The following is a 22,826-nucleotide window of genomic DNA, read 5'->3' on the forward strand; positions in this document are numbered from 1 at the left end:
GATACTCTAATCATGGGTATGACTGTCATAATTTTTTATTTAATTAAAAAAAGTTATTTTCCCAGGGTAAGTCAATAATAAAACATCTTCAATAAATTTTGAATCAAGCATTTGGTGCACAAGTCTGAATTTATTTTAAATATATGGGCTCATATATATATATACATACATACACCCATGTAATTCAGTTATATTTCTGAAATTATTCTGGCTAGACATTTAATCACATTAAATGTTTGTCCCACAGTTTGTGGGACAAACTGGGCTTTTAACTGTCCATAAGCTTTCAAGAGAGCTTATGACCACTGATGTGTCCTGTGTGATAAACCAGGTGTGTCCAATTTTCAACTATCTAACCATTATTTTAAAGAGTTTCAGGTTAGTCATCCCTAATTATTATTTATTAGAAATCATAGAAAGCCCAAAGTATGGTATTTATGACTACAATAATGAGGTTCAATAATCCTGTTGGCTTTAAAACTGCTGAAAGGTGGAATGGATTAATCAAAAATGGTTGTGGATTGTGTTTGGGGTAACAAACGTCCCTTTAAAACAAGTTTAAAAAAGATTGAGCCCAAGTTAAACATCTGTTTGTTCTGATAAATTTCTGTTTTTGTTGTTTTGACTTCATAATGTCAAACTAATTAAATAAGAAGTTCAATAAAGTCCAATGACAGCAGCCATTGGTGGTTTTTTACAGCCAAAACAGCAAAGTAATTCAGGTGAAGCATCTTGACAAAGTACAGGATAGATGAAGTGCATCATTAATAATTCAAATCATACATTTTTAAATAAAAACAAAAGTTTGCTGTAGTGCTTAAAACAAGATATGGAAACAGCTGAGTGGAAAGAGATAGCTGTTCGCAGAGACTATGACTTCTCCCTCTTTCCCAGAGGATTTGATTAAAGTGCTGGTCGAATTATTCTCCCTCGTGTTGTGATGTGGCGTTTAGGAAGCCAGACATTATAAAAGCACTGGTTCAGGAATACTTTGCGTTGAAGAAAAAGTATAAGAAAAGGCTTAGAGCGGACCCCCCGTCGTTCAATATTCGTTGATTTTTCTGTGGCGCGCAACTCAAAATTACTAGGAGAAAACCCACCTACTTGGGAATTAATATAGCATTATATTACATAATATTCTAAAGAAAAAGCAGCTTGGGAATATGAAATAGCTTGACACAAAGCTAGTTGACATACTACTGGCTGGTGTTTGTAAAACATCCAATGAAGGAGCACCACTTATTTTCTTGCAGGTGATTTGTTGTGTCCTCAAGAGCGGAGATAAGTAAGGCTGTATTTATTAGCTTGTGCATTATGATAGATGGACAGCAAAAAGATGAATGGATGATATAGGAAGTTGAATGGAATAACAAATTGAAATACAAATAACTTTCCATACTCTATTGTTTCCAGTTTTATCCAGACCTCGAGAAGTAAAGCTCCTACAGACGCCATCAAGGCCTGGAAAAAGGACCAACATCTCAGAGAGGATTTGTGTTTTCTGAGGCCTTCTAAACAAAAACTGTTACAAGTTTTGGCATTCATCACATGAGTTCAACAATTTATGGTGCTGCCTTCACAAGGGATGGTGTGATCAGTCTTCAGCAAGGCTGTGCCATTTATGCAAATGGCATGATGGAAGTTATAAAGGCAGATTGTGTAGGTCTTTAGGAATTAGTAGGATCACTTTTGGCCTTAATTACTTTAATAACCTAAAACTTTTGATAAAAGTGGGCTAGATGGAAACTGTTTAATATGATCACAACTCTTAGACTTCAGGAAACAGTCCTGAGCGTTGCTTTGTAAAATAAGATTATAGTGCCCTCTATAGGGCAAAATGATGTATTAAAGTTGCAGCTGAAGCTTATGCTTTACAATTAGCAACAATATCCCACTTCCACAAAGAAAAATACGTAATTAGTTCAGACAGCTCAATTTAAGTCCTTTTCCATTATTGGAAATCTGTTAGAGGATCCTATGAAGTCCCTGCAAATAGTTTGTATATCTTGAAACCAACCAGAAGCCTCTTAAATAGTCAAACTTTAAAATAGAAAATGTCATTCTTGAAGCGCTCTCCCCGAGGCTGGTTCTCGTTAGGCTCAGACGAAATGGACTCCCACCAAACACCTGATGCCGCTGTAGCATCAAAACTCTGATCTTCAGGCACAACAAGCTCACATCACAGCAGGACTCCCTAAGTCAGCAGATAATCTGGCTTTGGTTGAAAAGAAATCCCTCAAAGATAAACATGTGTATTAAAATGTATCAAAGACATCAAAGCAATCTAACATGAGCTTTTATTGTTCTCTGCCACAAGGCGTCATTATTGGGTTGAAAAGGCCCAAACAGTGGCAAGTGCTCAGCCCTCTTTCCATATTTTGTCATGTTGCATATATTTAAATGGNACTTTATGTGGTAGACCAATATAAGATATTGCATAAGTACTTTGAACTGCCTTGTTGCTGAACATGTGCTATATAATTAAAATTACTTTACATAGGTTGAAGTGGGAAGAAAATGCCACAAAGATTAATAGTGCAACTCTGCTTAGGGCTAACGTTCATAACCTTAATATTCAGACAGATTAAGACTATTTACTAGTTTTTATGTGCAAAAATAAGAAATTGAAAGATATCAAAAAGTGTTTTTCTTCCACTTAAATGTGCAATACTTATAACATAAAAACCCATTAAAACACACCAAAGCTTGCAGTTGCAATGTGACAACGTGAAAAAGTAAGGAAAGCTTGTTGATTGATTGAAATAAAATAAAGTTTTGTCACAAAACTTTCATTTGGTCTGGCAGAGATACAGAAAAAACAAGTGTTTAACAATTACGGTGTAGCAAATATTTTGACATAGAAAACATTTGAGCAAAATATGATGCAAATTGTATGAAGTCTTAATCATTTTAACCAGCAAAGTGCAACTTTGCTTTCACAGTTTTATGTTGACCTAATGGATTTTCACTCTGCAAATGTTTCGACACCTTCTAAGAAACTGAAACAAAATAAATGGATGATTACAAGAGATGGCGCAATTAACGACTCACAGGTCCTGGTGGACCATAGGCACCGAGGACGGAGCAACACATTAAAGAGAACTACTCAGCAAGCTCTTAAATCAATAAAGCAAAGTCTGCCAGCAAGAAGCCGCCGCATGTAGACTCAAGGAGCCAGACGGGCCACATATTGCGGCGCTGCGGAGATTTAAAGTGGCCCAACCCTTCACAAAAAAAAAAAAAAAAAAAAAAAAAAAACTTTCCCCTTTTCCGGTTCGCTAACCACACACACTGGACCTTAAAGCCAAATTGTCATGGAGGGGGAAGAGACACGAGGTCTCGGTGTCTGCCACTCCGTATCGCTACATAAAAAGAAGGTGAAGGATGCTGTGTGAGCAATTGGTTCCAATTGACAGAAGATTGGTCATGGTCAGCCTTCTGAGTGGAAATCCACGTGAGAATGAAGCGCTTGGACCAGTGAGGGGCATAAGAGGCCAACAGCAGACAATGAGGCCACTCAGAGGAGTCTGGCTGCCGTGGAAATGTGGAGAATTTAACCCCTTCTTCGCCTGCTTTTTCATTCCACTTAATGCACCAACATACAACATTTTCAGAAGAAATATCAGAGTAAGCGGCATAGCCCCCAAAACATGACAGGGAGTAGAGTGGCTAAAACATTTTTTAACCTGCGAAAATCAATCACAAGGTTTCTCAAACGACTGTGTTATACAAACAAAAGGTCAAATCACATGCTTGAAATTGTGTCTTAAATAGCACCTCTCCAACCTCAAGGGCCAGCTCAACCATTACCATCCTTGTGACTTTTTCACCAATTAGGCAGGTCCTGCTCACTGAAAGAGACCGGCTGCTTTTAAGTCTCAGAGGGCCAAAGGGTCAGCGCTCAATCAGTCCGCTTGGAGAGGTTGTGTGTTTGAACGAGCCTCTAGTTGACAGGCCAAGGATGAGGGGTCAAAAGGAGGTGGGGGGTAAGGGGGTGTAGTGATTGGTATGGGTAAGGATTCCTGCCAGCTCCTAAGAGAAGCCTTTTGAAGCCCAGACACTGGCCAGGGCAGCTTGGGCTTCCACAGCGCAGCCGCCCTCTTCTCCAGACCTGCAGCAGCTGATGACAAGGCCCCAGCTGCTAATTATACGGCTGATGGAGAGTCACTCAAGTGGGACTGTCGGAGCAAGGGGTGGCCCTTGTGTGCAAATCTGATGGAAAGTCAAGGGTGGAAGAACAAGGAGGGCTCCACCTCCATCAGGGTAGCTGTACTTTTTCTATTTTTTTCTTTTTTTTTTTAAGGAAACAAGCTTTCAAAACTACTATGCTGGCAGAAATTACAGTTATTGTTCCAAATATCATGTTAATTTTAATTATGCATTCTGTTTTAGGTTTGGGGATTAAAAAACAACAAATAACTTACATTTAAAAAGTAGGAATTAGATGCACAAGTTTGAATTGATTGTGGATTTTCTCCAATCCACACAGGCTCAAAAGAATAGATACACCCACACATCTACTAGTAAGATAAATGTTCCTTAGCAAGTTGAATGCAAAGTAAATTCTTACTTTAGTCATCCTACAAAAGTACTGCTACTTTAATGGCCTTACTGTGGTTACAAAAGCATGACTACCTTAGTGGCCAAACTTCTGATGGCTACAAAAAGTATGTGGTTGCAGGGACTTTGACCCAACTATTAGAGGAGTTGTGTGCATATATTCAAGTGTGTGTGTATATTTTTAAACTTGTGAAAATGATAAAAAAAATCCATTTTAAATTCAAACTCAGTATTTCACTTTATTTTAGTTGTTTGTTGTATCAAAAATCTTTCCTAAAAAAAGAGCTTCATATGAAATTCATGCCTATAATGAGTATTTGTAAACTTGTTATTGGCGCTATACAGAATAAATCCAATAAATCATTATGTTACTGATCATATGAGTCCATTTCAGCTGGACTTGGTTTTCAGTCTCAACAGTGCACTGTGCATCCGCCCATGATGGATCTACGCTAGATCACCATCTGCCCAGTGGACATGGGGGCCGAACCAGTTGAATTCCAGATGTAGTACTCTTTGGACTGAAGTTCTCGGGCTGAGGAGCACACAATGACACCACTTTCAGTTTCACATAAGGATAAAAGCAGGAAATGTTTTGAGATCAGAGCTCTCAGCTTACATGTGAAAATCCTTGGTTTGGCAGATGAATAAACTTGCACTAAATGCTGGTCAACACAACATCCGGACAGAGTCGTGTCCGGCACCTTTAAGTACAACTGTCAGAAGAAACAGAAGAACGACAAACAGCACTGAGTTGATGAAAGCAGATTTAAAGTTGTCCACCTACATGCAACTTTTCCCTAGGGAAGAAAACCCAAAGGGTCTGAATACTTTTGCATGGCACTGAATATACTTCTTAGATTTTCATTGCAATTGTTGCATTTGCAATCTATAAAAGTTGAAATAAGAATGGAAATTAATGAACAGACAAGAACAATTGCATTAACATTTTTTAAGAGGAATGGAAAAATCCATTCATGGTTTTCATAAATATGTATTAGTGTTCATCAATACCTGCAAGTCAAGCTTAAATCAAACAAAAAATACAGAATGTAAAGCTACTAAAGGTAACTAAATACCTGAAATGATTAAAGAAAATAACTTTTTAGATAGACTGAAATAGTTTTGCGTCTTTCTTTTTTAAATAAATACACAAGTTCTTATTAGAAAGCCGTAACACTTTACCTTAATGTAGGCAGTAAGTCCAGTGCAGAGAGGGTCAGAAGGTCCATGTGAGGATCCAGAAAAAGCTATTTTGCCATCCAATGTAACCTCACGAGACCTTGGAAACTTTTGACCTTTAGTTTAGCAAAAAGCAGAAGAAGTTTTATTTTAATTTTTTAAAATTCTACAAAATAACACTTTTAATAAAAAAAATGTACCTAGAGTCCAGACCAACAGATTCTTCTCCTTAGACACATCTAACTGGCCGGAGCTCACTTTCACATCCGCCACACCAATCTGATTTCTGGACAACATGCAAATATTTGAGAATGTTAGAACCACACCATTATTTCACACCTATTGAGCACTGATATATTATCTTTTTTTAGATGGTCAATGTCAGTCTTTTACATTTTTATTTATAAATTCTACAATTTAGTCTCACAGCTTTGAAAAAAGAAATTAAAATCAAAACATTAACAGAAAACAGCTCTAAATCTTTCTTACTAGAGTATAAAAAGCTGCACCCGGAAGTCTTTTTAATATGAGTTTTTAACATTGTATGGGATTCAGACACCCAAACAAAGAAAAGGTGTATAAATGCTTATATTATTTTTCATGGAAAACACAACATAAAAATAATTAGGACTTTTTTTTTTTTTCCAGAATCTTTAAGTGAAACAAAATCAGCTCTACTCTGTCTGCTCTTTGCATTTCCTCTGATCGCCTTGGGAATGTTTCTCTTCTTTTCCTCACCAGATCTAAAGAGCAGGCTCATCTTCCCACCATCTTTAAATAAAAGATTTAAAAAAAAAAAACATCCCTCATCCCCAAATCTTTTAATTAAATATTATAGTATTTCTTAAATCTAGCTTGACAAAATTAATGGCCTCCGTTTTTGCTGCAACTTATTTAATTTCCCAGAAAAATTGTATGCAGTATATATTACCAAACAGCCCTGGTAAAGTTGGTTTTAGAGCTCTAGACAAACTTTACTGAGGAGGAGTAAAAGCACAATTGTATAAGTTCCTGTTGCCTCACCTTAACAGATCAATTGCAAGTCTCTTTAATAAATAGAAAAACACTAACTTACCGTAATAAAAATGAAATAAATAAAACACCTTTTCACTACAATCTCTTACCAGAGGTGCTTTTTCGAATGGATCAGAAGCTATTTTCAAAGAGACTGCAAGATAATTTTTCATTCTGCTGTCTACCTGTTGAAGAACGGCAGGTGTGCTTCGCAGTACTCAAAGCTGTTCTTCACAGACTCGTGGAGCTTGAGGGACACACTCACGCGAAGGTTATTCTCCTCTTCCTTCAGCTGATATGAGCCAAGGATGGGGGGAACAGGGACCTGGAAGGAAAGATCATCAGTTATCAGTTTTCTCCTTGCTTCATAAAGTCATTGATCTTCATCTGAAATGTATACCTGTGAAGTGTAGCTGCAAAGTCGAAATGGCTCCAGAGGAGGAGAGAAGGGAAACTTGTATGGCCCAGAGAAAGCCGAGCCGTCTGCATCATCAACACTGCTGGCGGTCAGTATATTAGAGTCCAGAGAGCTGACGCAGGGATGGACCAGGATGTCCTGCAGTGGAGAACCGTTGGGTGGCAGTGTGAGGGTCACAGTGACGTTCGGCAGCACCCCTTCTACTTCACACTGTCGAAAGAAGTGCAGAATGACACTGAACGTTTTTTAAACCTGAACGTTTTCACATTTTGTCATGTCGAAACCACAAACTTCAGTGTATTTTAATAGGATTTAATAAGACAAACTAACACAGAGTGGTGCGCAATTGTGAAGAAGGAGGAACTGAATGGACACAGTTTTAATTTTCTGAAAAGTATGTCAAGAATGTGTTTTCCCTTTCAATCTGAAACTTGAAATTAAAACGTAACACAACCTTTTCAGAGTATATATCAGAAAAGCAGCCACAATGTCCACATCGTCTGGAGGAGGAGCTGCACAGATCCCCAGCTCAGGTGGGCAAATCTCTCATCACAACAATCACTGACTGCCCACACTACGTATATAGACTTTATGACAGAGGTACAAGACTGAAAGTAATGATAAAAGAAAGCTAAAACTAGGCTTACAGTTAGCCACAACCCTTGTGGGGAACCTGCAAACATGTAGAGGAAAGTGATGTGGTCAGATAAAAGCACATTTCAAACCTTTAGGGTGATATGCAAAAGGTTGTGTGACAGGAAGCTAACTGCTTAAATGCTTAAACATACAGAAAGGACAGGAAAAAAAATATGAAATACTCTGCAGATGCACTTAAAATTAAATCCCAGTAAAATATGTTAAAATTTATGGATGCAATATAGGAACGTGCGAATGTTCACTGGGTATGGATACTTTTTCAGGACACCAACTACTTTCTTTACATAGCGCCCTTACCTTGCAGGTCACTGTCCCATAAACATCCCACGTATCCTGTCTGCTCTGGTTCCCATACTGCATGGAGCGCACTGTTTCAACCACAGCCACATTCACAGAGGCTCGACCCCGATATAGACCCGTCTTCCAGGCTGGATGCTTCTGGGTGACGGAAGAAGTGGGTGCCGTGGGTGCAGTAGGTGTTCCCGCCAGTGGTATTGTATCAAGAGGTGTACCAAGAGGACACACCTGCAAGAGGAGAGGTGGTAGCATTGCCACACGAGAGTCCAGGCCCTCCCTGTCAAGCTTCCCCCCTGACCCTAGGATAAAGGTCTGGAGGCCAGCTAGAAATGTGAGACCCTGAGACACTGACAGCAGGTTGGCCAGAGGTGGTCGCGGCTCGGAGGGGATATCCACTAATGGGAGGCAAGCCAGGAGGAGTGGACCTTGAGAGATGGCCAGCACAGGCCACAGTGTTGCCTTTCCACTCAAACGCAGCTCCACAGCTGGTGAACGTGGACGGTAAAGGCAATCATCTCTGTCAGCTACGTAGGGCTTGTTAGGGCTGGAAAGGCCCAGCTCAGTGAGCAGGAGCTGCAGGAAGATTCTGTCCTCTGGGACGGCTACGTAGGAGGAACCTGCCATAATTTTAGCGCGGTGTTCCACAGTGGAAAACCTCCTGTTAGAGAGACACATGACATTTAGCTACATTAAATAACTAACAGGAAGGTTAGAATAAACAAACTCATATAAAACCAATGATCTTATCTTTGTAATGATACAGAGAGAGAAAAACAGAAGGAAGTTACAAACCTTGAAAACCGTACTGTTGCATTTTCTCCTTTTTCATAAAAAATAATCCATAAAGCTCGCAAACTCATCTGTTCGACTATGAGAACTTCCCTAATCTCCACAGATTAATATTTGCATCCCTTCGACCACGTTTAATTACTTCTTAACCTCAGCATACACATTTCTCTTGATGCAGCAATTGACTTCCTGTTGTTATTTCATGTGACGACCACGACCAATCAGCTGACACATGCGCATGCGCAATAGGAAGTGACTGTGCTAGGGATGGGAATGCCGACTGTTTTTTAAGATCTGAGGTTTTTGGCTCAGTTCACCATCAAACCTTTCACTGTCTGAAAGATTTAGCGTACACTTTGCTTAGTTTCAATACAATAAATTTGCCTAAATCTAATATGAAGAACATATTCTCCTCTGTTCACCAAATACTAATATAAAAAGAAAGCAAAGAGAAAGCCTGGTTAAAGTTTTTCATAAACCATGTAGAAAGTACAGCAAACATAGCAGAAGGTCCTCTGGTCAGGTGAGATCAAAATGTTACTTTTTGGCCTCATCATCATGATATACAGGCAGCTTCCCTATTCAGGTCAGGGTTAACTGGAAGAAGGATGGAGATAAATTTAGTGCAATCTCTGAACTGTTAGAATGTGCTAAAGATCGAGGAACTAAAGAACAGCCTCAGACTTGCTGAACTCTTGTTTTGCAAATAATATTTGACAAAATGTCTTTCCATGCAAAGATGGTAGACTAATGGTGGTACTGAAAAGAATATATTTAGGGTTCTAAATATTATATGTCACATTTTCCCAATATTATTTGAATAAATTTTCAAAAACATACATTAATTTCCTTCCACTTCACAATTTTGCACTACTTTGCATTGGTTATCACATAAAATTCCCCTGGTTCATAAAGTGGCAAAATATAAAAAAGTCAAATGAGAGTGAATATTTTTGCAAAGAACTGTTATTTATTTCCTCTCGTCAGATGGGAATCTATTGCCAATTTGGCGTCACCTCAAAGAGCCGGCATATTGAGTCGTCTCAGCCTCGGACAGCACCTACTTGTCCCCACCCTTCCCTCCCATACAGGAAGCTGCATTTCTAACAGGCTAGCTGTCAACAAAGGGGTAAAACTGAGAGAGAGAAAAAACAAACCCCAGTATACGTCGGCGTGATAGCTGACTGTTGGTTGATTTGTTGTCTTAAAACTTAATTTTCCGGGTCTGTCAGGAGAATCGTGAATATGGCGACCACCGCTCAGCTGTTCGAGGTAAAAACAACTGCAGTAAGCTATTCTAGCTAGCAGGCTAACTAATGGTCAACTGTTATAACGGCTGCTTAACGGTGCTAACTTTATTTATTTGTACAGTGTGTAAAGAAAGGTTTGCAACAACTTCGATAGCCAATACACTCTTGTTTTATTCAGCAAAATACAATGAAAAAGAGCAGCACTTTACATCTTCCTGGAGATGTCATTGTTTTTGACTGCGTGCAGGAGAATCACTGCTGGGTTTTAATGTTTTATGAGCTCTTTTTGCCTCTGCCCTGTGCGAATCTTATGGTTTACTCATGCTATGATCTGGTCTTCATTCATCTATGCTTTTTGCCCCCATGTAGGAGCCTTTTGACGCAGATGAGTACATTGAGAGGTTGGCATGGAGGACTCCAGGAGGAGGCTCTAAAGGAGGAGCTGAGGCATTTGACCCCAAAAGGTAGCAATTAGATGCTTGCCAGTCACGTGTTCTGAGTAATGCCCCTATATATAATCTTATTTTAGTTGACGTTATCTTATTATTATTTTATATGAAAGCATATTGTTGTTGACCAGTAGACGTTTGTAAATGTGCATTTAGTGATTCACCAACTAGATGTTCAGTTTTCTTTGTGTATTAATCGAAAATTTCAAATTTGACAAATTCGTGCTTTCTATAGTCATTGTTGAGACAAAAACAAATTCTGCAAGGTTGTTTTTTTATTAAGTTATTTGATTGGATTGTACATGTTTAATGCCCGAGTCAATATTCCATCAAATATTGGAAGAAAAACTATTAATTTCAGCTTTTAACTACAATGCTTACTTTGAAATCAATCCCAGCTGAATTTCTTTCTGTTCAAATGGAGAATGTTTTACATTACTGTTTGTTTTGAGATAACTTTGTTTCTGTGAAATATAATGAACATTTTGACCTTTAAAAGGTAATTGAGGGCTTCAATGTAAGTGGAAATTGAGTTTTTAAAATAAAATTTTTATCTGATTCTTTTCCTTAAACTTGAGAAAATGCATAGAAATATACACCGTCAATTAATGTTTGTGTAAATTGAAAAACATGGATGATGTCCATTAGATTTGCTCAGGTTTTTTCCTTATTTTTCTCACATTAAAAGAAAAAATTATGTTTTATAACAAGTCACTTTAAATAATTTAATGTGAAATTGTTTCAAAAGTTTCCTCCTGTCCTCTTTCAAATTATTTAATTTCATGATCATGGTAATAAAAATTGTTGAATCATGTTGTCCTAATTAAAATGTTCCCATTTGCAAAGTGTTGCAGTTGTTCATGTGATGCATGTGGAACAGTCAGTGAAGTTTCTAAACTGGGACATTGCTCAAGGTGCTTTGCACGACCAAAATAATTAATTTATTTTTAAGTAAATGCGAGTAAATACTTAGAAATAAATTAACAGATCCAAATAAAAACAGGTAGAATAAGATTGAAATGTTTTAATATACTGTGGTATTTCATTTTGTTAAATATTTTAGCCAGTTTTGAATTTAATTTAATTTACTTTTTTTAAATTAATTAATTAAAAAAAAAACATTTTAGGTACTTTTTTTTTTTTTATCTGTTCCAACTATTAATTGTGTCTTTGTCTAAGAGTGTTAATCCTTACTACAGCACATCTCTGGTTCCTGTGCACTGATTTAGACGTTTTGATAGCTTGAAAAAAATAAAAATAAGAAATAAATACATTTCCAAATCCTTTGCATGCTTTTCTCCCCACTTCTGTGATGTTTACACTTTGGGACAGAGTTGCATCTCGTAAGCAAAAATGCCACACCAGTTTAACTTTGCTCCAGATCCATTCCCACTTTATCTACTTCAACCACAAATTGTTGCCAGCACCTCCTCGGAAGCTCTTAGCGAGGAGTCAGCGGCGACGTATCTGAGGAGGCCACCATACTGTGAGTCACCAGCCGGGGAAGCGAGTGTCTGTTGGGAGAGGATGGAAGATGACTTTAAGCTGCAGCCGGTGCTGAAGGAATTAGTCAGAAGATTATACACTCATCATTTTGGGATATTTCCTACTCCTTGAAATGTGGTGCTGACTTAGAACATTTGCTCTGTAGTCCTAATGGCACTTAAAATGCAGCTGACGAAGCTACTAGTTCTCTGAGCTTTTTAAGCCAAGGGAGCCAGGAATTAGACAATCAACATTATTCTGTAACTATTTACTGTATCTGTGAGGTCAGTGGGACAGATATAACCTTGTGTCAATCAGTGATTCCTTCATCTGAGGCGTATTGTTTCATGTTTTGTCTGTGTTGCGTTTCACGAGTGGAAACTTCTGTCTGGACATATCTGCTTGTCCTCTGCGACAGGCTCTTGGATGAATTTAAGTGTCACATCGAGGAGCTGAAGCAACTGGATGAGAAGATCCAGCGGAAGGTGGAGAAGCTCGAGCATCAATGTCATCGGGAAGCGAAGGAATTTGCCCACAAAGTGCAAGACCTGCAAAGAAGCAACCAAGTAGGTTGCTTACTTGAAAACAAACACCCTAGTTTTGAACACAAAACTTAGATAAGCTTTTGGAAATTATAAGATTTAGGCTGGGTTGTTTAAAACCACCTAAATTTTGTGACACATTATATTTCCTGTATATATCACCTTCTTTTGCTTTTATTTTCATTCAGGTGGCCTTTCAGCATTTCCAAGAGCTCGATGAGCACATCAGCTACGTGGCCACTAAGGTGTGTCACCTTGGCGACCAGCTTGAAGGGGTGAATACGCCCCGCCAAAGGGCCGTGGAGGCCCAGCGGCTCATGACGTACTTCAACGAGTTCTTAGACGGAGACCTACGCAGTGACGTCTTCCATAACCCAGACAAGGTGAGGATGACATTGGGTGTGTGTGTGTGTGTTTGTGTGTGTGTGTGTGTGTGTGTGAGAGACCACTGTTGAAGGCTCCTGCGGTGAGTATGAACAGGATTATGAGGTAACCCACCCTTGCTAATTTGTCAGGTTTATCCCCTTGGTTAGATCCCTCGGCTAATTTGGATTAATGGAACTGTCTGACAATAGCTGGTTGATTGATGAGCATGGATGTCAGGATGTGGATGTCAAAACTAATTGCATTTCCTGTAGTTTGTCTTAGAGGGAGAATTTGATTGGTCTCCAGCTTTGTGTTATGAAGCCAGATGGTAGATGTAGGAGGAGTACAAGCCATGCATGTTGCAGAGGCGAGTTGGTGTGAAAGAAGTAACTCTGACGCCACAAAAACACAAACATTACTAAGTATTTTTGGTCTAGTTTCTAGTGCAAATATCTTAATAGACTTGAAAGAAGACAAAACTAACTTACAAGTAACTTTTGAGCAAGATACAGGAGCTTGGCTTAAGTCAATAACTTCTTAATATTGATTAAAAAAAAGTTATAAGTGAAATAATCTCCCAGTGGAACGAGGACTTTTTTTTGTATCAATATTAATTAATTTTTGACTTTCAACAAACTTCTGTTTCTTGTTGAAAGTTACTTGTAAGTAGGTTTTGTCTCATTTCAAGTGTACTAAGATATTTGCTCTGGAAACTGGACCAAAAATACTTGGCAAGATTTCGTGTTTTGCAGTGTAAAAGTTTGATTTTGTAGTTTTGTCATGATAGTCAACTTTGAATGCTTCAAATTTAACAGGAACTTGATTTGAAGTGTGGGGGTCAATCCTATAGACTGAAGCTTGAGATGGTGCTGGTACACCAGAAAGGCATGCAAAAATATCTGTCCAGATTCCTTTTCCTGAGCGTACCTCCATATGAGGGGGAAATGGGGAAAGCTGCAAGTGAATAGCTGAAGGGGGATGGCTTTGCTAATCCTTCTGAAAGGGAGGGCTGGGCCGCCAGCGTGGAGACAAGTGCTGCTAAACCCTGACTGCAGGGAGACGGCTACATTACTTACATGGGATTTAGCTAATCTTAGCTGGGGGACAGATACTTAGAAAACCTTCGCCGAGCAGAAAGGCTGGATCCTCCTCACGGGAGCAGAGTAATGATGTTAGCTGAGGCAGGCATCTGCGGGAACAGAGGAGTTGCGGACGGTGGGCCTTTCGTAGGTCTGGGGCTTTTACATCCGATGTGTGCGGGCGGTGGGGTGTGGGGGGGTGTTGGGGGAGTGTTCTCGATAGGGCTTCCTTTTTTACACAGATATCCCTGGCCGGACAGATTATTGAAAGCGATTTAGCCTCCTGTGGGATTACAGTCCATTCAGAAAAGATGTGCCAGTAAAGAGCTGGATGTGCTGCTAAGTCAGGACTGCTGCTGCTGCCAGTGCCCAGGTGAGCGCAGCCTGTCTGTTATCAGCTTCCTGTTTAACACAGGAAGGTGGAGGGAGGCTGCTCTAAGATGATGATCCCTCAAGTGGAGACGCCGCCAGCGGCCTGCCCACTTTCTGTCTGCATGTCCACCTCACGTGGTTCTGTTGTGCTATCGCTCTTTCTCCACCTCACCTGACATCTCCCCTCTCTCGCTCGCCAACACTCACACCTGCGCCGTCTCTCTCTGTAACCCTCAGATTAAGGAGGCTGCTGATATCATTCAGAAGCTGCATCTCATTGCCCAGGAGCTGCCATTCGACAGGTGAGTCAGGCGTCCTGGAGGCAGCTTTAGAACAGAGCGCTGTCAAGCAACAGGAACGTGGCGTATTACTCACACCGCCATGCAGAAGTATTCACCCTCTTGAACTTTTTTATGTTTGGTCACATCATAAGCATAAAAGTATCGGACTTTTATGTGATAGACCAACACAAAGTGGATGAAAAGACATTTCTTATAAGGGAGTGTTTCATCTCTCCCTGAGTCAATACTTACAGCTCCAAACTCAGTTACACATCGAGAGACTGAATCATGTTTGCTTATTCTTGTCAGATTGGATTGAGAAAATCAAGTTTTCAAGTACTGCCACGAATTCTCAGTCAGATTCAGGTCTGAATGCTGAATGCTGCGTTGCAACACATTAAGACGCTTTGATCTAAACCAGGAATCTGCAACTTTTACAGTCCAAACAGCCTTTTTGTCCTCAGTCCAGCTAAACAAAATAACACTGTTTGATAAACATCTACAGTGGAAATATTTTTTAAAGAACCACTATTTTCTTTGTTTTCAAATAAAGAAAACCATGAAACCCCTGCAAAAAAAGAGAATGGATATTTTTTTTTTCCTATGGAATGTTGGTGTGAAAAATGTTATGATGAAAAGCACATAATTTAGAATGGGGGGGGGGAGAGAATTGATCTAAAAGCATTATTGGTGCTGTTCTATTTTGAACATTTAATGCAGTTATTCCATTAAAAAATGAAAAACTGTTATATCATATTTGAAAACAGTGGTTGATTCTTTATCATTTCCAAAGTTAAGAGCCATTGTGGAAAATCCTAAGGGCCACTTGGGGCTCCAGACCGACAGGTTGGAGGCCCCTGACTGAAACCAGGTTTCTGCAATTATTGCTATTGGAGATGTTTTCAAATATCATGATCATTTTTCCTTTGTGTGTGTGACAGGTTTGCAGATGTCAAGGCAAAAATAGCAAGTAAGTTTCTACTCCACTTCCATCTTTTGAGAATAGCAAAAGGTGGCCGCATTGAATATTGCTTTTATGTTTGTGTTTGTTTTTATTTGTGCCTAGGTAAATACCACGACCTGGAGCGACAGTTGATCCAGGAGTTCACTGCAGCCCAGCGCAGAGGGGAAATTGGTCGCATGCGGGAGGTTGCAGCAGTTCTCCTACATTTCAAGGTGACCTAGAAAGACATATTTGTTTTGTTGGCGTTTAATTTATGTAGTGAAAAACATTGCTAATAGGTATTTTGGTACAGTGTTTAAACGTTTCATCTATGCACTTTAAAGTTTCTGGAAGGGTAACATCTGTGTCTTTCTTTTGAAGGGTTATGCACACTGTGTGGATGTCTACATAAAGCAGTGTCAGGAAGTAAGAGTTTGATTCTCTTTTAACATGTTATCTCGTTTGTTTCCTCATTAGATAAAAACATTACAAACTCTTTACCTTTCTATTTATTTTTATTTTTTTTTAACTCTCTGTCCTTCTTAGGGCGCCTACATGAGGAATGATGTGTTTGAAGACACAGCAGCTCTTTGCCAGAGGGTCAACAAGCAGGTGGGAGAAGTCTTCAGCAGTCCGGAGACAGTCATGGCCAAACTCATCCAAAACATCTTCGAGAACAAGCTGCAGGTGCTTTTTCAGTGATTCATTCATTCACTTGTTCATGTTTAGGTTTGTTTTTAACTTCCTATGTCCCCACAGGCTCATGTTAGGGAAAAACTGGATGAGACTCGGCATTCAGATGTAGAACAGTACCTAAAGAACCTCTACGACCTTTACACTAGGTAACAAGTTGCTCACTTGCTGTTTCATGAATTTCATTCATGTGCAATCGTACTTATTTTACGTCTCAATGTTTCCAGGACGACAGCGTTGGCCACAAAGCTGACAGAGTTCAACCTGGGCTCAGATAAGCACACATTCCTGTCCAAGCTCATAAAGAACATCTTTTCCTCTTACCTGGAAAGTTACATCAACATGGAAAGGGAATACCTTCGCACTCGAGGCGCTATGATTCTGCAGCGATACTACGACTCCAAGAACCACCAGAAGCGCTCACTCGGCTCGGGCAGGTCAGATTTTCACCTGCAGTTTGAAGCATTTCTATAAGCATTTTATTTTTTTATTTTTTTTTGCTCTGTGTTTTGCAAGAAACAAGAGACGTTGCTGTGTTTGTGCAGTATCCAAGAACTGAAGGAGCGTATCAGACAGCGCACCAATCTTTCACTGGGTCCAAGCATCGACACCCATGGGGAGACCTTCCTGTCCCCAGAGCTGGTCGTCAACCTGTTACAGGAGACTCGCCATGCCTTTGAGAGATGCCACAAGGTGAATATTCTCTACTTCCTCCATTTAACGGATGCCTTCATGTTTTCTAATTAAATGAAGTGATTGTTTTTCTTTGAATGCTGCACAGCTTTCAGATCCGTCTGATCTGCCCAAGAATGCCTTCTCAATCTTCCTCCTGCTGGTTGAACATCTGTGTGTGGAGCACATTGATTATGCCTTGGAGATTGGCCTGGCAGGTACTCCCATCCGTCCTCATTAGAAACATGTTTGTTTACTATTACATACACTTATCATTGGAGTAAATATCACATTAATTCAGGACAAACACCTCCAAATGTTTTAAAAATCTAAAATTAGAGAGCTAATGTTTTTGATTCATTGCAGAATTTATCTTGTCTGCATAGGATATAAATGAGGCTCAAAAATATGCATACAACACCTGTATGTTTGGATAAATGTTCATTTGGAAATTGCAGAAATTCAACAAATACTTAAGTATACAATATTTATTTCTGTTTTGAGTTTATTGCAAACCTAAATCCCAGATATTGAGTAGTCTGTCTGTCCGGGAAAAAAAAAAAAAAAAAAAATCTTTATGATTTCCATTAAAGCTATCTTGTCGGATTCATTGCCAGCTACATTCAATAAAAATCTTGTTAAAAAAAGGAAAAATTAAATCTAAACAAGGCCGTTCCGTTACATACAGCCACAATCTGTTTAATATAGAAGTACAGAAACACAAATTTGATCAAGACTGTCTAATAAAATGTCTATTCATATGAGAAATGAAAAAAAAATCCATATTAAAAGCAAAGTAAAAAAAAATTTCTATGACATTTCAGTAATTTCTTTAAGTAATTATCGCACCACACTAATATTAAATGTTACTAATGTTGGTCTATCTAAACATTAAAAAAAAAAGATTTCTGACTTATTTCTCAAGTAAGTACCTCTTCAAGAGGAATATAAATCCTAAATGAAGAAAAGTTGTGGATGGTAAAAAAAAAAAAAGATGAGGTAGCTGGATAATTTTAGTCTGAGCTGGTGATTTTCACGTAATGTGATCCTGCTTACTAACTGCAATATGTTTACGCTGAGGCAGCTCCAGACAAACCAAAGAGGCTGTGTTTTATTCTTGGCAGTCATCTGAGACACCGAGCAAAAAGTTCTTTTTTTAAATTATTATACTGTTAACAGAATGGGAAATGACGGACATCATGCTGCATCAGACACTTTAAAAAACGTTGCATTTTGTAAAAATGTCCCTTTTTGAATGACGTCATATGTTTTACTGCCTTTTCTTATGATTTCCTTTCAGCGATTCCCTCGTCTGATGCAAAAAATGCCAACCTCTACTTCCTAGATGTGGTTCAGCAAGCAAACTCTATCTTTCATTTGTTTGACAAACAGTTTAATGACCAGCTCATGCCTCTAATAAGGTCAGTTGCAACCAAAAGATCATCTTACAAATTATAGTTCCTGTCAATTCACCCAAAAATTCTGTAATCTGTCTGCAGCTCCTCTCCAAAGTTGGCTGAGTGTTTGCATAAGAAAAAGGAGGTGATTGAACAAATGGAAGTGAAACTGGACACTGGAATTGACAGGTTTGTGTGTTTTATTTTATTTTTTCCTGTTTGTCCCAAATAACTACTATTTGGCAACTAAAAATACATTTTCTGGCCCATTTTGTTTTTATACAAAGAACATTAAACTGCATGGTGGGACAGATGAAACACATCTTGACAGAGCAGAAGAAAACCGACTTCAGGCCAGAGGACGAGAACAACGTCATGATCCAGTACACTACTGTAAGAGACGCTGAACTCTCATGCAAAAAGCAGCATATGCTGCTAGTTTAACACGCCTCGTTGTTCCTACAGCTACAGATCGGTAGATTCTCCTGTTTTTACTCTGTTTCTCGGACAGGCCTGCTCCAAGGTCTGCGGCTACGTCAGCAAACAGGTGGAACATGTTCGGAAGTCCATGGACGGGAAAAACGTGGACACGGTGCTGGCGGAACTGGGCGTCCGTTTTCACAGACTCATCCATGAGCATTTACAGCAGTTCAGCTACACCTCCATGGGAGGCATGCTGGCCATCTGCGACGTGGCTGAATACAGACGATGCGCCAAGGACTTCAGAGTGAGTGAAGGGACAGAGGTCCGAAATGCTCCGGTCACAGGCCAAACTTGGTTCTGCCCTTTCAGGCCTTAACTGCTATTTGTTTATATTTATAAATTCACCAAAACAGTTGTTGTGGTTAATGGTTACAGAGCAAAAGATGTTTAAAAATTACACATTTCTACTGATAAATAGCATGTAGATCACTTTATGGAAATTTAAATATTATTAAAAAGTTTCTTGGTATTGGTAAGTTTATTTAAAATGTATTTTTATTCATCATTAGACAAGATGATTTTTGATGATTATGACTTACAACTATGGACAACTACACGCAGGGGAAAAAAATTTGAGCGCTATCACATTATAATGTTATAACTAATGAAAAGAAAAAAAAACTGTCAGAAAATGGGACTGCTGCATAAAACCATTACAAATTCCTTTTAATACGGATGTATTAGCCTACTCAAGGTATTTTAATGTCTTTACAACACACCTGGTCTGGGGTCCATTTTGGGACAAATTGCTGCAGTGCAGCTTGGTGTGGAGGCGATCAGCCTGTGCCTCTGCTAAGGCATTAAAGACTGTGTGTGGTGCCTCATGGAGTCCGTTGCTTGTGAATCTCCCCCAGACTTTTAACCAGCCTTTGGCTGACAATTCTCGCAAGTGTGGTTGTGCACAATTTTTTTTTTTTTTTTTACTGCACTTTTTTTTTTCTTTCCACTCAACTTTCTATAAGTATGTTCACATCAAGCTCTCTGAACATCTTCTTTAGCTGAGTTGTAGTTATTGCTGATATCGGACAGACGTCAGTCAGCAGTCTTAACTTTATTGTTCTTGAATGATTTTTCTGAGAAACAGAATTTTGTCTTTTTGTTAGCTGTAAGCTAATCTTCCATCGAAGATGTAGTTTCTGAACCGTTTCTGCCTGTCCGTCCTCAGGTCCCTCTCGTGCTGCAGCTCTTTGACACGCTCCACTCCCTCTGCAACTTGCTGGTCGTCGCACCTGACAACCTGAAGCAAGTCTGTTCAGGTGAGCAGCTCACCAATCTGGATCGGAACCTCCTGCACGCCTTCGTCCAGCTCAGAGTGGACTACCGCTCAGCAAGACTGGGCCGTCATTTCAGCTAATGACTCTTTAAAGACCTACTGTACTCCGTCCAGGGAAAAAAATAATAATGATGCCTCCTGAAGATACTAATTGCCAATCGGTCTGTCTCCTTCAAACAGACCACACCGATTGGGAAGCCAATGCTCCTTGAATGTGGGAATTTTACCCTTTTGTTTTCCTTTACTTCTGTAAAAGGATGAAATATAAGTATTTGTTGATCTTGAATCTATTTTGTTTTTAAATACTAATCATTGACAAATTTATGTGATAAGTGAATTACTTATGTCTGTGCTTGCAGAAAAAAAAACACTTTGCTTGTGCCAAATATTTAAGTTCTTTGGTTGAACTTGTGCACAGGATTTGGCTCTGAAGCAGCTTTAAAGGGAGACTTCCTGTCAAGTCAGACATCCGCTCTGCAGTTTTCACTTCATATGGTGGAAACTTACTTATTTTTGCTGAAATATTTGGTGATCAGAAAGCTCTGTGAAACTGGAGAAGCAGCTACGCTCTAAAGGGCAAGTCTAGAAGCAGGAGCGATTGCATTCATAATCTGCTGCTGCTGCTTCTTCTTTCCCAGCATCTGAGGTAAAAATAAAACATTGCAAAGATAACCCCAAACTCTGACCACACGGTCTGCATCTGTTCCTTACATTTCAGTAGCGAATAAAACATTAGTCAGAAACACTTACTTCAGTTCTTAGTACTCAATATACATGTAACTCAGGTATGTGTCTCTAAAACCTGCATTTCAGTTTAAACTAACACGGATATGGATTGTTTTGTACTTCTTTTTTTTTTTTCTTTTTTTTTTTTTAAAGCATCCAAGTTTATCAAAAGTAATGTAGTTATAACTTGACATATAACGAAGTGGAGATGGGTGATGTTGAGGTAAAAATCATAATGCTATGCAGTATTTATTGGATTAAATGAAAAATCAACCTCGTTGCGAACAGTCAAGGCCTCAGAAATGTAAATACCCGTAAAAAAAAATAAAGTGGAACAATTCCTGTCACATAGACATTAGGGTGTTGCAGCTGTACTGCTAGTCCTCGAATATTAACAGAATTCACTTGTGTTTTCAAATATATCATTTGAATTTATTATAAACACTACATCATAAATCTTATCAGAAATTATTTTTTACCCCTATAGCATCGCGATAATCCCCCAACCCTTTCACAAAGTTAATTCTTTTGGCTGAACAGACAAAGTGGTCGACATATTAACAGATTCCGGCCGAGTCAGTGGTGCTTTGCACTCTGAAATGACAAGCAAGGCAGACTTTGCTGATGTCGGTGCGTAGCGGCCACAGAGGAGCCACATGAGGACGTTGTGACTTGTTGGACGCCATGATGGAAGCAGACAGGCCTGAGAATCCCTCTCTGGAGGGTCTGGGTGGTCCCTCACAGTTCAGACCGGTGCAACAATGGGTCACTGAGTGTGCCGCTCCGTAATTGCACAGATCAACACTTGCTCATTCAGCGGTGCGCAAAGTCCAAGACATTGTTCATCTGATCTGCAGCGTTTCTGGGTCAGAGGAGGCTGAAATGTTGATCTCCAGTGATTAGGGAAACAAACTGAACTTAAAAGGGACTTCTTCACACACACACACACGGTTTACTGGAGGTCCGCGTTAGCTGCCCTCTGCTCCTGCTGTCTGGAACGATCTGCTGCTCCCATTGTACTGCTGTTTACCGTGATTACTGATTCAATAAAGATGCATTTTATTATTCGACTCTGGATATTTTTCATATGTTGAGCTGTGAATAGAAAGTTTGCCTTGGTCTCTCTCTTCCTCTCTCTGTGTGAATGTCACTTTCAAAGTGAGATGAAACACTCCTCCTTTCTGTAGAAGTCATCAAGTATTCATAGAAATTCTTGCCACCAGAGTAAAGTTCTTTCTTCGACTTCAGGAAGTGAGCAGAGCCGGGGGGGATTAGATCTGTACGAGCTGATGAATTGTGTGCAGTAGTCATGAACTGGGGGAGAGCGGCGGAGATAGAGACGGCTCAGAGCTCAGCTCCAGCACCGGCTGGTTAGTGTTGTGTAGAAGGTACACACAGAGCTGCGCAAGTTCAAACAACATAATTAATTAGGCTAATATTAATATTATCAATGCCACATAAATTCAATTCTCTCTGTCCTAATCACAGCTAGATAGCTTGTAAAAATTATTTTGTTAGGCCCTGATGCAAACAGCGGGGATTTTCCAAACATTTGAGAACTATTTGTTTTTGCGGCGATTAATGTGCGTGACTCGGGAAGGGGTTGGGGAGAGCGGAGCCCGGCCAAAGACGATAACTAGCGTGCAGACGGAGGCAGCGGCGCAGCGTGGCCCCGGGGACTCCCAGCATGGGCACATGGAGGAGGTGGAGGGACGGGGGGTTTTCAAGGGGGGAGGGCGGGTGTTTGAGCAGGTGGAGGGGATTAGTAATACTGTCAACACTGGAGAGGTGGATAAGACTGTACCCTCTTAATCGTTAGTTTGAGCAACTCTTGCATACATGGAAACATAAAGACTTATGTGCAACTTAGAGTTGGACTGATTCTGGTTAAAATGGCC

The 22,826-nt window shown here is 39.6% G+C and overlaps 2 protein-coding genes across 2 annotated transcripts; one reads left to right on the top strand and one right to left on the bottom strand.

Annotated features, from left to right (window-relative positions):
* Nucleotides 1-4,772: 4,772 nt before the first annotated feature.
* ap5m1 (adaptor related protein complex 5 subunit mu 1) lies at nt 4,773-9,148 on the bottom strand. Its single transcript, XM_015034165.1, has 8 exons — nt 8,921-9,148; nt 8,129-8,786; nt 7,157-7,384; nt 6,942-7,081; nt 5,943-6,028; nt 5,746-5,858; nt 5,180-5,276; nt 4,773-5,095 (listed from the first exon to the last, which is right to left on the bottom strand). Exons 1-8 carry the CDS (start codon nt 8,986-8,988, stop codon nt 5,013-5,015), a joined length of 1,473 nt encoding a protein of 490 aa, XP_014889651.1. The 5' UTR covers nt 8,989-9,148; the 3' UTR covers nt 4,773-5,012.
* Nucleotides 9,149-9,967: 819 nt separating this feature from the next.
* Nucleotides 9,968-21,997, top strand: exoc5 (exocyst complex component 5). Its single transcript, XM_015034166.1, has 18 exons — nt 9,968-10,189; nt 10,537-10,631; nt 12,520-12,667; nt 12,832-13,026; nt 14,698-14,762; nt 15,683-15,711; nt 15,808-15,917; nt 16,066-16,110; nt 16,231-16,371; nt 16,444-16,526; nt 16,605-16,814; nt 16,923-17,070; nt 17,159-17,267; nt 18,350-18,470; nt 18,549-18,635; nt 18,734-18,839; nt 18,958-19,173; nt 20,095-21,997. The coding sequence occupies exons 1-18, from the start codon at nt 10,163-10,165 to the stop codon at nt 20,281-20,283; spliced, it is 2,124 nt and encodes a 707-aa protein (XP_014889652.1). The 5' UTR covers nt 9,968-10,162; the 3' UTR covers nt 20,284-21,997.
* The last annotated feature ends 829 nt before the right edge of the window (nt 21,998-22,826 follow it).

The sequence above is a fragment of the Poecilia latipinna genome, unplaced genomic scaffold (genome assembly GCF_001443285.1).
Source record: "Poecilia latipinna isolate Pla-1442-1.1 unplaced genomic scaffold, P_latipinna-1.0 Scaffold290, whole genome shotgun sequence".
NCBI classification, from domain to species: Eukaryota; Metazoa; Chordata; class Actinopteri; order Cyprinodontiformes; family Poeciliidae; genus Poecilia; species Poecilia latipinna.

What these genes read in the sequence shown, in the direction of transcription:
- ap5m1 (XM_015034165.1), bottom strand. Translation starts at nt 8,988, where the DNA reads ATGAGTTTGCGAGCTTTATGGATTATTTTTTATGAAAAAGGAGAAAAT. An exon ending in GCAACAGTACGGTTTTCAAG is followed by an intron (nt 8,787 to 8,920) that starts GTTTGTAACTTC and finishes TCTCTCTAACAG; the next exon opens with GAGGTTTTCCACTGTGGAAC. An exon ending in CAAACCAAGGATTTTCACAT is followed by an intron (nt 5,096 to 5,179) that starts GTAAGCTGAGAG and finishes TGTGCTCCTCAG; the next exon opens with CCCGAGAACTTCAGTCCAAA.
- exoc5 (XM_015034166.1), top strand. Translation starts at nt 10,163, where the DNA reads ATGGCGACCACCGCTCAGCTGTTCGAG. An exon ending in TCATGATCCAGTACACTACT is followed by an intron (nt 18,840 to 18,957) that starts GTAAGAGACGCT and finishes TTTCTCGGACAG; the next exon opens with GCCTGCTCCAAGGTCTGCGG. An exon ending in GATGCGCCAAGGACTTCAGA is followed by an intron (nt 19,174 to 20,094) that starts GTGAGTGAAGGG and finishes GTCCGTCCTCAG; the next exon opens with GTCCCTCTCGTGCTGCAGCT.